Source organism: Solea senegalensis, linkage group LG13 (assembly GCF_019176455.1).
Source record: "Solea senegalensis isolate Sse05_10M linkage group LG13, IFAPA_SoseM_1, whole genome shotgun sequence".
NCBI lineage: Eukaryota > Metazoa > Chordata > Actinopteri > Pleuronectiformes > Soleidae > Solea > Solea senegalensis.
In genome coordinates, this window is record NC_058033.1 from 22,934,994 (window position 1) to 22,951,411 (window position 16,418).

The following is a 16,418-nucleotide window of genomic DNA, read 5'->3' on the forward strand; positions in this document are numbered from 1 at the left end:
AGCAGCGAGCACACACACACACACCACATGATAAAACAGCACTTGTTACGTGTTTGTGATCTTATTGCTTGGATGATTAGATTCAGTGATGTGGATGCAAATGAATTGAAACGGTTAATCAACAGTTTGTATTATTCCGCGTCAGTACAGAACTGAGGGGAACTCACTCTTTATTTAATGGGAACTAAAGTTACTTTCTCCGTAACGCGTTACTTTTTGGTTTAAGTAAGAGAGTTACTTTTTTTTTTTACAAAGTAACTCGTTACTATTTTTCAATAACTAGCGCAACACTGTTCATGACATATGTGACAATAGTGGAGACCCTACAGTGTACAGTGATATAATCTGTTAATAGAACACTATACTATATATACTCGAGTCTCGTGAGTGTTTTTACTTCATGTGGTTTACATGCTCAGTCCTGTGATGTACACAGTTATGTATAAATGTGTGGTGGAGTTAAATGACTTGAACTCTTATGTTCTGACTTGTGAGAATTGTTCTTCCAAGTCTTGGGGATTTGAGGGTTATTTCCATTTATTTTTACATCGCAGCTTTCTTTTTTCAGCTGGTTTGGAAGTGCTGCTAAATGTGCTAGTTTACCTGTAGAGGAGGAGGAGTCATTTCTGTCTGTTGCTCCTCCCGACAGAGTTCACACCAGTGATGAACCACCACAGAGATCTCTTTCAAGCGAGTCAATCAGAGTTTGGGTGTTTGGTCCTCATCAGAGGTCTCACATTACGTTCACACTGACCTGAACACAGGGTTTGATTTAACCACTTTAAACAAGGCTGCACACTCACGGCTGCTTTTATAGAGACAGCATGGCACATGTGGGTGGACACAATGTTACTGACTGCTGCTATTGCTATAAGTGAGTGCCTTACATTTGTGAACATATATATATATATATATATATGTGTGTGTATAATATATAAAAAAAACAAAAACCGTCATATGTACGTATGTACACACACACACACATATATATATTAGAGTTGTATAAGCGGCGGTGGTTGTGTTGGGGGCAGCAGCCGTCTTGTTTTATTGAATGTGGAGAGCTTGGGCTCTGACTAATCTCTGTAGACATTATGTGCTAACAGATGTGAGTGCTGCTGGGTAAAGGCCATCAGGTTCATCAGGTACATAAAAAATAATAGCCACTTTCAGACGAATGCCACAGCCACACAACGCCTAGAAGGGAGAGATGAATTGAGCTTTGAAATGGTATTGGTCTGCTGTTTGTGTGCCCACAGGAGCTTCTGCACAAATATCCTTATGTTCCTTTACTTCAGTGTTTCACAGATTGTTCTCAGTGTGGCTGCACCAGAGAAAGTCCTCGTCCAGTGTATCAGAAACGTTTCATCCTCATGTTTTGGGAAACTTGTCACTTAAAGCAGGAAACTGAATTGCTGAAGCACGATTCCACTCCCTGTGTTGTCCTTGGGCACGTATGAGAGCCACACTGAGGTCACAGCTGCTAATGCTCTGTTCCTGCCCTAAGTGGCTGTCTTCCCATTTAAAAATTGCATGTTACACTCATTTCTCAATGGTAAGTTTCACCATCTGATTTCACTGCTTAATTAGTCACAGTGAGGCAGCGTGAAGTGTGATATTGCTCCGCTGTGAGTCCTGTGTGCAGTGCGGTGTGACACCTCGGGCTCAGACTGGTCACAGAGTGATGTGGCAGATAAGAGTGGCCTCACGGTGACTGATAGAAATGAGACAAGGATCGCTCTCTCCTGCTGTGCATGTTGATGAACCCACAGTGCAGAAAATAATCCACTGTATCCACGTCTCCTCTCAACGTGACTTTATGTGGACGCAGTTTTCATTCTGGGAGCGTGAGATACTGCTGCACAGGTTCCTCTTGTGTCTGCTTCTGTCTGACACACACACACACACACAAAAGCCTTTAACGTCGCTGTGAACAGCAAGTTCATTATCACTGACAAGGAAATATAAATATTTAGAATTATTAAAGATTTATTATTGCTTATGGAAACGCTGATGAAGAGTGTGAACCTGGATATTTATCAGTCTTATCTCTAAGCTCACACAGTCCAGCGTGTGTGCGTGCGTGTGTGTGTGCGTGTGTGTGCGTGTCACGTCAGTGCAGAGACGCGGCGCGTGTGACGCTCTCAGGACGAGAGCCGGTCGGTACATATTGCATTTCAGTGTTAGCTGAGATGGATGTTAAATATTAAATCAGTAGCTGCTTCTGCGTCATGAGCATTTCATGGAATGAATACATGGAAATAAACACTCATGTATGTACAAAACTTACCTCTTCACATTATAATTAGTCAATAATGATCAAATCTGCTTCTCTGCCTGGACTTGATCTTTTTCCATTTATTTAGCATAAACACAGGTAACTGTTTGCTGTTGTGTGGGTGATCTGAATCTCTTCTACTACTGATGTTTGCAGCAAAACACAGAGAAGCAGGAGCTGAAATCAGCTTTTCAGCTCGTCTTCTTCCTTCTACTTTTATGCTTAGTGTTGATTCTGTTTATTTCATATGTATCTTGTGATACGAATATGAAAACCAGGCAGATGCTGAGTGTGAAGTAGACATTTGAAACCTTGAATAACAATGATGGGTTCTTCGTTCTTCACCTTCTCGTCTTATATTGGTCACAGTATGCACTCATTTTAACACACACACACACACATGCATGACATATAAATGAGTCAAATGTTATATTTACTGATAAGTGTATTTCTTGTTTCACTGTGACTCCTCCCCTCAATTATTAGGTGGTATACAAGAACAATGAGTTCAGACTGGAGCTGTCCCGACTGGCTGAACATCAAGACCTGAGGGTCAGTATCCATGGTGACCTGATATTCAGGTGTGAGAGCGTGGAGGCCCTGGAGCCGGTCACCTTCGACACGCCGTCTGCCTACTTGACGTTACCTCGGTGGAACACCAAGAAGACGGGCGCCATATCTTTTGACTTCCGCACCACAGAGCCCAGCGGCCTGCTGCTGTTCAGCCACGGCCGTCTGCAGGGAACGCCGCCCGACAAGAAGCTCAGGGCCGACTTCTTCTCCATGGAGCTGCTCGATGGATTTCTCTACCTGGTCATGGATATGGGATCTGGCAGCATCAAGATCAAAGCTAGTAACACGAGGCTCAGTGACGGCGAGTGGTGCCACGTGGACTTTCACAGGAACGGACGCAATGGTGAGATAATTGTCTGTGCTCGTCTGTACTCGTCTGTGCTCGTCTGTTCCTGTCTGTGCTCGTCTGTACTCGTCTGTGCTCGTCTGTTCCTGTCTGTTCCCGTCTGTTCCCGTCTGTTCTCGTCCGGTCTGTTCCTGTGTCTCCCGTCTACGTGATGGAGTAGAGAAGGTTCTAGTGTGAGCTTTTCCACATGCCAGTGTGGATACAGTCACATCAGCACATTGTTATTCAGGAAGGAAACATACATATTAGGTTTGAATTCCAACAGTATTTTATTAGCAATAATATATGTATGACATTTTGAAATCTGTGCTAACCTATTTCACAAGTGGCCAATTATACAGTGACACACCTCAAATGAAAAGAAAAAGAACTCCCAATCCTTCCTAATGCCTCCTTCACATTTCTATAAATACATTTCTCTCAAGCTGTGTAATATGACACTCACTCTTTCTCTTTCAATCCCTCATTTCTACCAGAGCAGCTTTTAGTCGTAGCTTCTGTAGATTGTAGACTTCTTAAACACTGGCAGCACTCTTTTCTTTTTCTGGACGGAGTCGAGGCCAGTGCCCACTTCCTGAATTTCACAGTTTGTTCTCACTTTCCACTTCCGACAGCCCACACACACCTGTCTTCATTTTCTGTCTGTCCAAGTTGAGTCACTGCTAATGCTTTCCCCTGCAGGCTTTCTCTCCGTGAACAGCCAGAGCATCCCCTTCTCTGCTAATGAAGGCAGTGAGATCCTTGATCTCGATGGAGACATGTATCTGGGAGGTTTACCTGAGGATCGCCAGGCCCTCATGCTCCCCCCTGAGGTCTGGACAGCCTCCCTCGGCCTTGGCTACGTGGGCTGTGTGAGGGACCTCTTCATTGACGGGCAGAGCCGTAACCTGTGGAGGCTGGCGGAGGTTCAGAGCGCCACAGGTGTCAGCAGCTTCTGCACAAGAGAGACTCACACTCGATGTGCCAAGGACACGTGTGCCAATGGTGGACATTGCAGAGAAGGATGGAACCGCCACATTTGCTACTGCAATGGTACCGGCTTCCTGGGTCTCAGCTGTGACAAGGGTGAGAGTTCCTGTTGAAGATGATATTTACATTACAGCAAACAAACATGTCCATAGAGCTTAAATAAGGACAAACAACAACAGCAGTAATAATAATAATAATAAACATATAATATAATGGATAAATAAGAAACGAGGATGCGGTGACAGTTGTCTTAGCTTCTACAAAGATGGTTAATGTTATCAATTTAAATTTGATTCCATCATAAAACAGACACTGGTCAGTTAGTATTGATGAACATGGTGGATGTCATTAAAGTGACAAACAGCTGCAGTGCGATACAAACGTCATACGCTGCATAATTGAAATGATGAATAGATGAAAGGGATGTTTACAGAGCACGGTCAGAGACGATGTCATGTAATAGTTTAACATTGAAGACGCGCGTCGTGTCGTTACTGTGACGCCTCGCACAGCATTTACTATGCAGATGGTTTTCTCTCTCACACACACACACACACACACACACACAGGCCAAATTATGCAGCTCTATTGGCAGCTAATGGCATGAGGGATATATGAAAATCCCTCTTGTGTTGCACTATGATGAGTATAAATCCTGGGGAAATTTGATTGCTGCTGCAATCTTTCCACTGTCTTCATTTGCTTCAGGCTGTTTCTGCCATCTGCTGCGACTGATGAAAACTGCAATCTAAAATGATGCGATGGTGTACCTGCGATAAGCTCAAACAGTCTTCCTGCTTTTCTCTGCACAGAGGCCACGGCCGTGAGCTATGACGGCAGCATGTATCTGAAGGTGCTGCTGCCACGGACGCTGCACACTGAGGCCGAGGACGTGTCCCTGCGCTTCATGTCCCAGAGGGCCTTTGGGCTGCTGATGGCCACCACCTCGCAGCAGTCAGCAGACACGCTGCGTTTGGAGCTGGACGGAGGTCGAGTGAAGCTCACGGTGAACCTTGGTAATGCTGCTGCTGCTGATTGTCCTACTTCTCATGATATTAGCTTTTGTCTCTGACTCTCTCATTCCTTCTCATCTTCATATACAACATCTACAGTTGCTTAAAAAAAGAGGTGCACTTACCTCAGTTTTGTTTAACTTTATTTTAGATTCAAAATGAAATACCTTCATAATATAGACTTATTTTCTTAATGTTCATTTTACCAGCTTCACTTTTTAAAAACGTGTCCAGTGTTTGTGTCGTTTAGTTGATGCTTTTGTTTAATGTAGAAAAATACAAATGAAACTTTATAACATATCAATAAGACAGAGAGAAGTGATTTGAATGGTGAAACTCATTTGTGAATGACAGACTTATTCTGTCTGTGAGTTCAAAAATTAAATCCATACCAGATTCACATCAAATCTAAAGCCGCACACAATGTCTGACTATTTCTTGTCCATTATGTAGTAAACGACTCAGTGTGCACTGGTTGCTTGGCAACTGCCCAAACCCCCAAAATATGGTTAGATCCATAACATCAAACTCTCCTGTGAAGAAAAACCAATGCACTCAGGTTTTTAACTGTAAGATGAGGGAGGGAGGAGTCAACCCTCCTTTACATCATCATTCTATTGTGTATATATATATATATATATATATATATATATATACATACAATGTTAGTGTCTTTGGAATAAATGATCATTTAGGACAATCAAAAGTGTTTCCGTAAGATTTAAAAGTCAATATAGCCCCTGAATACCTTTTAGTTTTCCAGAAACAAATGTTTTACAAAGACGACGAGGACGTGACGTCAGCTTGAATCACAAACACAGAATAATCTATAAAGACCAGTGTTAGTTTTTTGAGTAACTGTAGGTGTGTGTGTGTATATTCAGTCTCTCTCTCTCTCTCTCTCTCTCTCTCTCTCTCTCAGTTCATTCCGTGGTCAGGTCCCATCTGACTGTCTCGGCTCTTTCAGCCCTTCAATGGCTTGTCTGCAGTTCAAGGAGAAGGCAGTCAGAGACCACATCCATCATTATGTTGAGATATTAGCAGATAGACACCATGGTAGTGTTCTCTCCTCACACACACACACACACACACACACACACACACACACACACACACACACACACTGGTCTCTGGCTGTCTGTATCCACTGCTCTGTGATGGTTGACAGCTTGAGAGCACCCCTCGGCCACATGACTTACACCAGAGTGTGTACATGTACATATGTATATGTATATATACATATGTGTGTATATATATATGTGTGTGTGTGTGTGTGTATATATATATATATATTTATATATGTATATACATATATAAATATATAGCGAGAGAGAGTTGGATAAATTGGTTTTAGTATTCAGAAAATGGAAATGATGAGTGGATGAATCCTTTTTAAATATTTCTGACAGAAGCCATTAGGAGGAAATGTTAGGTTGTCGTTCCTTTCATGGTGTAAGGTTGATTGTGGCTGCAGGTTGTGCAAATTGCCCTTTTCCTCCTGATTTAACTTGGAGAATTGATGACTGTCTGGTCTGCACAGTAAAGAGACTGCCTTGTTTAAGCAGAGATGGATGGAATTCTTTAAACATATCACACTTAACAAATCAAACACTTGGTGAAATGAAACCACTGTAACGTTTGCAGCATGTCTCGATGCAAGCAGACAAATCACACTAGAATATTATAATCTGTCCCCAAAACTCAAGTCAAACGAGTCATTTGTTGTAAATTGGACTTGATTCCAGAGTAAGTGGCATAAGCAGCTGTGTTGCTCAGTAGCCACTCACATCGGTCCGTTTTTATTCCATTTTAAATGTTTATTTTATTTAAATAATTACTCATTATTGCCACCACACTAGATGTTCTGATCTAGCACAGGTTGTTATTTTCCACACATCAGTGAAACCATCAGTGCCGCGTCGATACCTCGACATTAACAGTCAAAGCTCTCATTGATTGTTACTTTGATGTGGTGTGTTGTCCTCGCAGCAGACACACACACACACACACACACACATGTTCACCACAGGGAGGGAAAGTGGCAGTTTGGACTCTCGAGGCTGTCCCCGGATAGTGGGCTCTGAAAAGCACTGAACTGTCTGCAGAATGTACCTTTGAAGGATGTGAAATATTCTTTTTTTCTTTTAATCTCACCATCTCACTCTCTCTCTCACCAGATTGTATCAGGATAGACTGTAATCTCAGTAAGTGTCTCCTATAATTATTTACTGTAACATGATGTAGAGAACATGCTCTGTGCTTTAATCCCTTCTCCCTTGTGTGATTCATTGATTCCTTGTTTCCTGTCGCTGCTCTTAAGCCTCGTTACAAAGATAAACCAGGAATATAAATACATATGTGATGATGGGATGAAATGTTGCTCCGTCACTGAAGATAATCTTCAGCAGCTGTGATTGGTCTCAGTTTAGAGAAAGAAAATGGATTTTCTGAGTGCTTAATCACACTGCAGTGGCAGCGATGAGATTAGTTTAAAGGTTAACCTGATAACTGATCAATAGTTAAGTGTGAGACCATGCTGTCTGCTACCAAACCAGCGAGAGAACAGCAAATGATCCGATGCAAACTGAGCTGCGTTCATGTATAAAATGTCAACACTCATGACAGCAGAGCCCAGAGCATCCATCAAATCCACTTTCATGAATTTAAATGAGGGAACATAATTGGATTGATGAAAAGGTAGATGAAAGCCACAGGCAGATCCTTCTCTGCATTAACGCCATAGATTTTCTGATCCCCTGGTTCTTCAGGGTGCAGAGCGATGATGTTGGCGTTTATGATGCAGATTGTCTATTTGAGTTTGCCTTGTGACACAGAAGAGCCTGAGATCAGAATCATGAACTATCATCAAGTGCTGCTGAATAAATGAATCCATAGACTCTCTAAAGTAAAACCAAAAGATTAGATTGTATTTATTATCTCTGCTGTTATTGTACACATCAATAACCCACAGTCTGCACAGCAATGTTGTCAGATTTCATTGACAAGAAATCAAACCTGAAATCAGATTTACAACTGAAGTCTAAACAACTGTTTTTATACTGAATGGACAATAATCAAGGTAAGTGTGTGAGTGTGTGAGTGTGTGAGTGAGTGAGTGAGTGAGTGAGAGAACCACCTGCTGTTTTATAGCCATGTTTAAGTCAGTCTAAAAATAACAATAGAATATTAGAATATGCAGATACTTTAAATAAATCTATTTTCTTATGTCTTTAGCTGTTTGTTGGAAACCTGAGCAACCTTTTCACCAGCAGATGGCGTCATAATACCGTCATGCTCTGTCCACACAGAACGTTAACTGTGTCACAAACAATCCTCATCATTCATGTAACACAGTTACTCTGAAGTTGACTGTACAGAACATTTCAATTCCTGAATTTATCATTAAAAAACAATGACAATCATCAACAGGATGAAGGATTCTGAATTGTCAGGTGAGATTTCCCTGTGATTTGTGTGGGAATCAGAGCTGATCTGTGGCAGCTGCTCAATCCTCTGTGGGTGGGAGGAATGAATGGATGAATGGATGAATGAATGAATGCATGCTGCTGCAGTGATGTTCAGTCATTCTTTGGATTCTGGGAAATAATGGTATACTGCAAACATTTGCTCTGGAAAACTGACTAATGATGAAGTCAGAATCTGTGGCGTGTTTGGATGTTAAACTGGTGACGAGAAGGACTTTCACTGGGTTTATATTCAGGGTGAATACGATGGAGATTCTCCACTACACTTATTTTATTACACGTATGAACACGTCTGTATTTACTCTTGAGAGACTGAATTATCACCATTTTAAATCAAAGACTTGACATTAAGGCCTGTAAATGTCTACATGATCTCCACTGCTGATGGTGCAGGTGGTGCATTTAGCCTTGAGCCTCAGGAAGTCTCAGTTTTCTGTTTTTAATGCTTTTTTCATAACGTGATGAGAACCAGAATGTTTCCAGTAAAAATATATATATAACAATTCATTAAATGCTAAATGACCAAGTGTAGCTGCTTTATTAATACGTCCACCTCTACAGAATGTGCTTATCTTTTCCACAGTGATAGTTTTCACCGTTAATCCCACGTTGACTCGAGTGACATCACAAACTGTGATTTATCACCGACTGTGCTCAGGAGACACATGAAGCCTTTCATGACTTTCACTGAACCCCACAACACCTGGAAATAGATTTAAATGTGAGCAATATGTGTAAATATACTGGTAATAAAAGACAAGAAAATCCTTCACTTTAGAGAGAGGAGCAGAGAGAGCAGAGAGTCCTCAGCAGAGGCAGCGTCCCTGTAAGTCCTGTCTGTCTTTTCATGATGGAGGTTTACAAGGTTAACGTTTGTGTTGTAATGTTGGACATGATTCCAGCGAGTGCTTTGCTTTTCATCATCAAAGTAAATCCATCAGATGCAGAGGCAGCAGGATTTGATGTGATCGATCTGTCTGGTTTGCACAGTCGATATTCAGCAGGTGGATGGTGGTGTCATGCAGCGCTCTGTAAAGAAACTCTGCAGCTCCGGACAAAGCCTCCAGACACACTCTTATTTCCCTCAGGACGAAACAGTGAAGTGTTGGGAATGCTTTCCATTTATTGCCCTCTGTACGTCCCCTGTAATTCTCCTGCACCCTGAGCTCAATTAGACAGACAAACCCCTAAAGGCAAAGTCAGCTTAGGCATGGCCAATTAGTTTCCCAAGCGATGTCAGAACTCCTTTGAACTGCCGTGTCGCCCCTGTTGCACGGGCACTGATTCGGGGCGACGGTGCAGCCGTGGCAACGCTCTGCACTGTGACCTATTTTCAAACGAGCGAAAAATGCCAAGGATCGTGCAGAAATGCTGAGTGAACTGAGGCTGCGTGTTTGAGATACTAACACACATCCATGAACGTGCCACTGTAACGACAAGTATACAGACAAAACCCTTTTACCTTTTTACCTTTTTACCTTTTCTGAGGAGCTGTTATTGTAATTTAGTAGTCTCTCATTTCTTCTGTGTGTGTGTGTGTGTGTGTGTGTGTGTGTGTGTAATGAGCTGATTTGGTCCGGTTGTCACTCGGTGCTTTTTCACGTCGTAGGCAAAGGACCAGAGATTCTCGTGATCGGCGAGAAGCTGAATGACAATGAGTGGCACTCTGTGAAGGTGGTGCGACGTGGGAAGAACCTGCAGCTCTCCGTGGACAACGTGACCGTGGAAGGTGCTGATGATGGTGGAGCTGTGGCACCGACACATTATAGACAGATGGTCAAAGATATTTGCAAGTGAAGCTGCATGTTTATGCTCCATAGGTCACATGACCGGTGCCCACACCCGCCTGGAGTTCAACAACATTGAGACAGGAATCATGACGGAGCGGCGCTTCATCTCCGTGGTGCCGTCCAACTTCATCGGCCATTTGCAATCTCTGTCGTTCAACGGGATGCTGTATCTGGACCAGTGCAAGAATGGAGACATCTCCTACTGCGAGTTGAACGCTCGCTTCGGCATGAGGCACATCGTGGCCAATCCTGTTACTTTTGTAACCCAGACCAGCTACTTGGCCTTCTCCACCTTGCAGGCCTACGCCTCCATGCACCTTTTCTTCCAGTTCAAGACCAGCAGTCCTGACGGCCTGGTGCTTTACAACACCGGGGACGGCAGCGACTTCATCGTGGTGGAGCTTGTCAAAGGGTGGGCGGAGGAAATGGAATAGAATAGTTTTTGTCACACAGTGCAGAATGTAGTCAAATGCTGTCCAAACACAACACAACACAACACAACTGTGCAGACAAAGCAGGAACACGGTCTCACACATTAGCAGACGCTCCAACACACATCACACACACACACACAACACACATCACACACATGACTTCCAACACTTGTGTCATTGTTTCCAGTCAATCTGTGAAATGTAGCAGCTGTTTCTGTCTGTGTTTGACTTTGACACGCGCACTCTCAAATCTAATATTACATTCTTGGAGGATATTTAAGCTTAAAAACAAACACTTGTTGCTCTTTGTAAAGTTATATATTTATATTTGCTGTCTATTTGAACCGTTCTTCAAAATCTCTGTTTATCTATAATCACAATAACAGATGATGACTTTGAATTATTCATCATGTGATTCATATGTTACCATCATTCTCCCCTCCCCCCTCAGGTACATTCACTATGTCTTTGACCTGGGCAATGGGCCGTCCCTCATGAAGGGAAACTCTGACAAACCACTGAATGACAACCAGTGGCACAGCGTGGTGATCTCGAGGGACAGCAACAACATGCACATCCTGAAGATCGACTCCCGCACTGTCACCCAACACACCAACGGAGCCCGCAACCTGGATTTAAAAGGTACTGTGAACTATGACCTTTATGCTGAGCCTGCAGATTTCAGTCATTTCACTGTGCATAAGAGGATACTTAGTAACCACAGAGGGAAACCTGACACAGTAACACTGCCGAGTGTCTGAATGAATGAATGAATGAATGCATGAATGCATGAATGCATGTAAAACAACACTGTTAGCCCGGTCACTGCCATTGAAAGCTGCTGTCTGTCACAGGGGAGCTGTACGTCGGTGGTCTTGGGAAGAGCATGTACAGCAGCCTGCCGAGGTTAATCGCCTCCCGGGAAGGATACAAAGGCTGTCTGGCCTCTGTAGACTTGAATGGAAGACTCCCTGACCTGCTAGCAGATGCCCTCTACAAGGTGGGGGAGGTGGAGCGTGGCTGTGGAGGTGAGAAAGAAACAAATGTTTACTAAATGTTGTGCTTACACTCTGATCCATCATTTCATTGTGCGGTCAAAACTAAATCCAGATGTTTTTGTTGAGTTGTAGAACAGAAGGTTCTGCTCGGGCTAAATAAAGTCTAACTGACTAAAGCAACCTGTCCTCCAACTGAAACGTACATATACAACGTGACTGGGGGTGGTTTTTTGTGTCAAACCCCTGAATGCGACGTAAAGGTATGTTTTTACTAGTATTTTCCAACTCGAATGTGCACGGATGTTACTGAGGGTTAGGGCAAAAAAGACAGGGTTAGGTAGTAAAAATAAAAAACAATATTAAAAAGCTGGTAAAGTAGTTATAGTTAGTTATAGTCGACCGCGCTCCGGCGCAGCGCTCTCGCTACTGAGCCGACTGCCACCAGATACGGCGTCTAAGGCGGAAGTGGTTGCTGTTATGTATACAACCACTAGGGGGCGCTGGTTCTGAAAACGTAATTCCTGCATACGACCTATATGTACGTTTTATTGGAGGACAGTCTCGACCTTCTGAAGGTCATTTAGTCTCCTCCTGTAATATGAACGAGCTGATGTGTCATTTGTCACTGAAAGTAAAAGCATCTTCAAAGTGAGTTAAAGTTTTAATGGTGACAGGTCAGTCTGTTTGTCCTCTCTGGGCTGCTGTAGAAAAACAAAGCAACCATTTGTATTTTGAAGCGATGACGCACTTTCAGCTCAATCACATTCACAAAAATGATGTTTTATTATGGTCTGTAAGTTTCCACTGCAGATTGTCCGTTCACTCGTTCACACAGCAGCTCTTTCTTTCAGTCTCGTGTTGCAGAATGACCAGTTGACTGAAGATAAAGATTGACGTTTGTGACTCTCCGGTGGTTTCCTGCAGGTCCCAGCACCACCTGCACAGAGGAATCCTGCCATCACCAGGGAGTGTGTCTGCAGCTGTGGGAGGGCTTCTCCTGTGACTGCACCATGACCACGTACGGAGGACCGTTCTGCAATGACCGTGAGTCCAAGTCTATTATAATGCACATACTGGCGATTCGTCACTATTTAGAGATGTACATTAACATGAATTCACTGAGGAACAGGAAGTCAGACTCATTATTTACTGCATGTTCTGCCAGTGACACAGTCACAACTATTATTACTCCTGAAACAAAGAGTGTGTGCTTTGTGTTGTAGAAGAGTGAAGGAAAACATTTAAATAATCTGGAGACTTTCTTATGCATTTAATTATAAAACACGGACGTCTCAGTGTCAATGTTACTGTTGAAATAGTTATTTATAATGTTTTTATGACACATTTTTAAACACTTTGATAAATAATGGACACACAGATAGGAAAGAAGACTCTTTTCATACTGATAATAGCCAGAGATTAACATGAAGCTGGTTGCTTCAGAGTCATTTAGAGTAACTGCAACAATTGTGCCTTAGTGGTAATCATTGATTTTAGGATCATCTGCTGATAACACTAATGTTGTTATTTTAGAGAGACCCAATCTCACAAAGCATTTACTTATCATTTTCATTCCACTTTCAGTCGCAGTCTAATTATTCATAGTGAATTTCTCGCGAAAAAGTAAACAAACGTCTTTGTTGTGTGTGGACGACTTTTTGCTCCTGCTGCTGCTGACACACACACACACACACACACACATCTAACCTGGAAATCAATAGTTCATTCTTTAGTCTGCACTGTTCAACCTGCAACTCCCAGGATTGAGTGTATACAACACTGCAACACTGAGAGGAAGAAGAAGAAGAAGAAGATAGTGATGCTGCTGAGCGCTGATCTGGCCCAGTTATTCACAGACGATGCAAAAGGAAAATCCAAATTATAAGTGAGTCCGTTTAAAAATAAGAACTCCAGCACATTTTTAGTGTCAGGAATATAACGTGAGAGCTCAGTATGTTGGTTTTGATGATTGTTCCAGTAGAACACATCAAATCTTCTTCACACCAAATGGTTGTTTGTCGTCTGGAGAACTTCAGCAGCCTCCTGTCGCTTCTCTGACATCATCATATTAATATGACATCATTGTATTAATATGACATCATTGTATTAATATGACATCATTGTGTTAGACCCGCCTCTAGAAAACCCAGAACACAGAAAATAAAAATCTTGGCAAATCGTGGGATGCACTCCACAGAATTTCAAATGGCTGCCTGAGGCCAGACCTTTCTTTTACAAGAGTTTTTCTTTATTTTATCGCATGTGACAAAGACATGAATGCATTTACAGCAACATCACATGCAGCTGTGTGAAGGAAATCCAACACACATGTATCACAGTCATTAATCACCAAAGCTATTAACAGTTGTAGAGTTCATGAGGGGATTTTCTATTTTCTTGCCTTTACTGTAAACACTCCTGAAATGGACAAATGTTCTGCAAAGTCACTGCTTTAGCACACTGGCCTCCTGCAGTGTAATTACACTGGGAGAACTCTTGATCCAGTGGGCGCTAAACGACATTGTGTGAGATCAAAGGTCAAACCAATACATCAAAAATAAGCCTCATGCTTCACATTAGCATCATCATCAAAGTGGAAATGTGGTGATAATGCTGTGAAAATACACATGTATAGACATGGTAATGGTCTGCTGCTGCTTATAGTTCACCTAATCCACCTTCTTCTTCTTCTTCTTCTTCTTCTTCTGTAGTCTGTAGTTAGTGTAGAAATGAAAAGTGCTGCTTTACTGGTGTTTGATCGTTCACATGATCAGCTCATTCAAATGTAGACGCTTGTTAAACTGCTGCAATTTAGCAAGTATGCTACAGACATCTGTGCTAATTTACCTCAAGGTCACCATTTCATCACCAAAGTCACCGACACATGATGATGATGATGATGATGATGATGATGATGCTCTGTCTGTAAACATATGGACAGTTTAATTATCAGTTAACCTCATGATTGTTATGGCACATGCACGTGTGCGTGCGTGCGTGTGTGTGTGTAAATGTGTGTGCGTGTGTGAGAGAGTGATGTTCTACTGACATGTCATTATATATAGGAGTGAACATATCCCATGAATTGTTTCTTTCCCACATAACAAAGGCAGGAGGTCAGACTCTGACTCTCAGACTCAGACTCTCAGACTCTGACTCTCAGACTCTGACTCTGATTCTCTGACTCAGACTCTCAGACTCTGACTCTCAGACTCTGACTCTGATTCTCTGACTCAGACTCTCAGACTCTGACTCTCAGACTCTGACTCTGATTCTCTGACTCAGTCTCTCAGACTCTGACTCTCAGACTCTGACTCTCAGACTCTGATTCTCTGACTCTCAGACTCTGGCTCTGACTCTCAGACTCTGACTCTCAACTCCTGATTCTCCGATTCTCTGACTCAGTCTCTCAGACTCAGTCTCTCAGACTCAGTCTCTCAGACTCAGTCTCTCAGACTCAGTCTCTCAGACTCAGTCTCTCAGACTCTGACTCTCAGACTCTGTCTCTCTGACTCTGTCTCTCTGACTCTGTCTCTCTGACTCTGTCTCTCTGACTCTGTCTCTCAGACTCTGTCTCTCAGACTCAGACTCTCTGACTCTCTTGGAGCTGGCTAAGGTTTGCAGAAGTTATATTTAACATGTGATGTCTAAGCTTCTTAAGCAGAGGCTTTATATAAACTTCATGCGTAGTAGATGGAGGATAAAGCAGATGAATGGATGGATGTGATATACTGTAAATGCAACCTTGAGTTTAAATTTCTCTATTCCGTGACACACATGAGAAAGTGTTCTAAAATAAACTTTAATATATAACCAAACGTAAAACAAGCACTTTTTTTCTCTTGACCTTCACGTCAGGTGAAGCCGTCCAGGATTAGGAGCGTGTCCCAAAGGTCAGGAGGATAATCCAGGATAAGGGTTCAGACTTAATCTCGTGCCCTGGGACCGAGGCTCAAGAAAACATATCACAGTTCATAACGCGGTGACTTGACCCCAAACACACTTTAACCTCTTACCACTGGACTTTATAAAGTCTGTGGATTGTATTTGGACAAGCTGGGATCAGGCAGACGTGATTTCAGAGGTTTAATCTGACGTACAAATGACTATTAATGTGTTATCAATATGTAGAGACTGACGTGAATATACGGAGAAATATTGAAACATTGCTCTTTCTTTTCTACTGTCGCTTCATTTCCTCGCAGTCTTAAACCCTTTAAATGCAAATGCAGCAGACTTTAACTGAACAGGAAATGTTGCAGAGGTGGAGGCAGGTGTTCCTCCCACAGCGACTTTTTCATTTCACATTTCCACCCACGAAAAACTCAAATCCAGTGCAGCTCGTACTTATTATTCTGTTAATTAAAGCTTTGGGGAAACGAGGCTTTAGAAGGAGTCGTGTCAATTGTTAGAGTTTATTACAACGACCTTTGACCGGTGAGTCTGACCCCGACTGTTCCTCCACAATCACGTGGACAGATAGGCTCCGCCTCCTTCACAATATCTTACATTATCTGCTGCATAGAGAATTGAAC

The 16,418-nt window shown here is 42.5% G+C and overlaps 1 protein-coding gene across 12 annotated transcripts in view; it reads left to right on the top strand.

Moving 5' to 3' along the window:
* The window catches only part of LOC122779225 (neurexin-2-like), an 84,382-nt gene that overhangs the window by 36,409 nt on the left and 31,555 nt on the right, over positions 1-16,418 (top strand). For 8 of the 12 annotated variants that reach the window (XM_044041386.1, XM_044041384.1, XM_044041385.1 and 5 more), the window contains 9 exons: positions 2,762-3,191; positions 3,876-4,259; positions 4,976-5,179; positions 7,354-7,380; positions 10,271-10,390; positions 10,482-10,863; positions 11,337-11,527; positions 11,740-11,913; positions 12,808-12,927. In XM_044041386.1, the coding sequence (XP_043897321.1) occupies positions 2,762-3,191; positions 3,876-4,259; positions 4,976-5,179; positions 7,354-7,380; positions 10,271-10,390; positions 10,482-10,863; positions 11,337-11,527; positions 11,740-11,913; positions 12,808-12,927 (2,032 nt within the window). The remainder of the gene's footprint in view (positions 1-2,761; positions 3,192-3,875; positions 4,260-4,975; positions 5,180-7,353; positions 7,381-10,270; positions 10,391-10,481; positions 10,864-11,336; positions 11,528-11,739; positions 11,914-12,807; positions 12,928-16,418) is intronic. The other 4 variants (XM_044041392.1, XM_044041391.1, XM_044041383.1 and 1 more) reach the window with 1 other exon arrangement.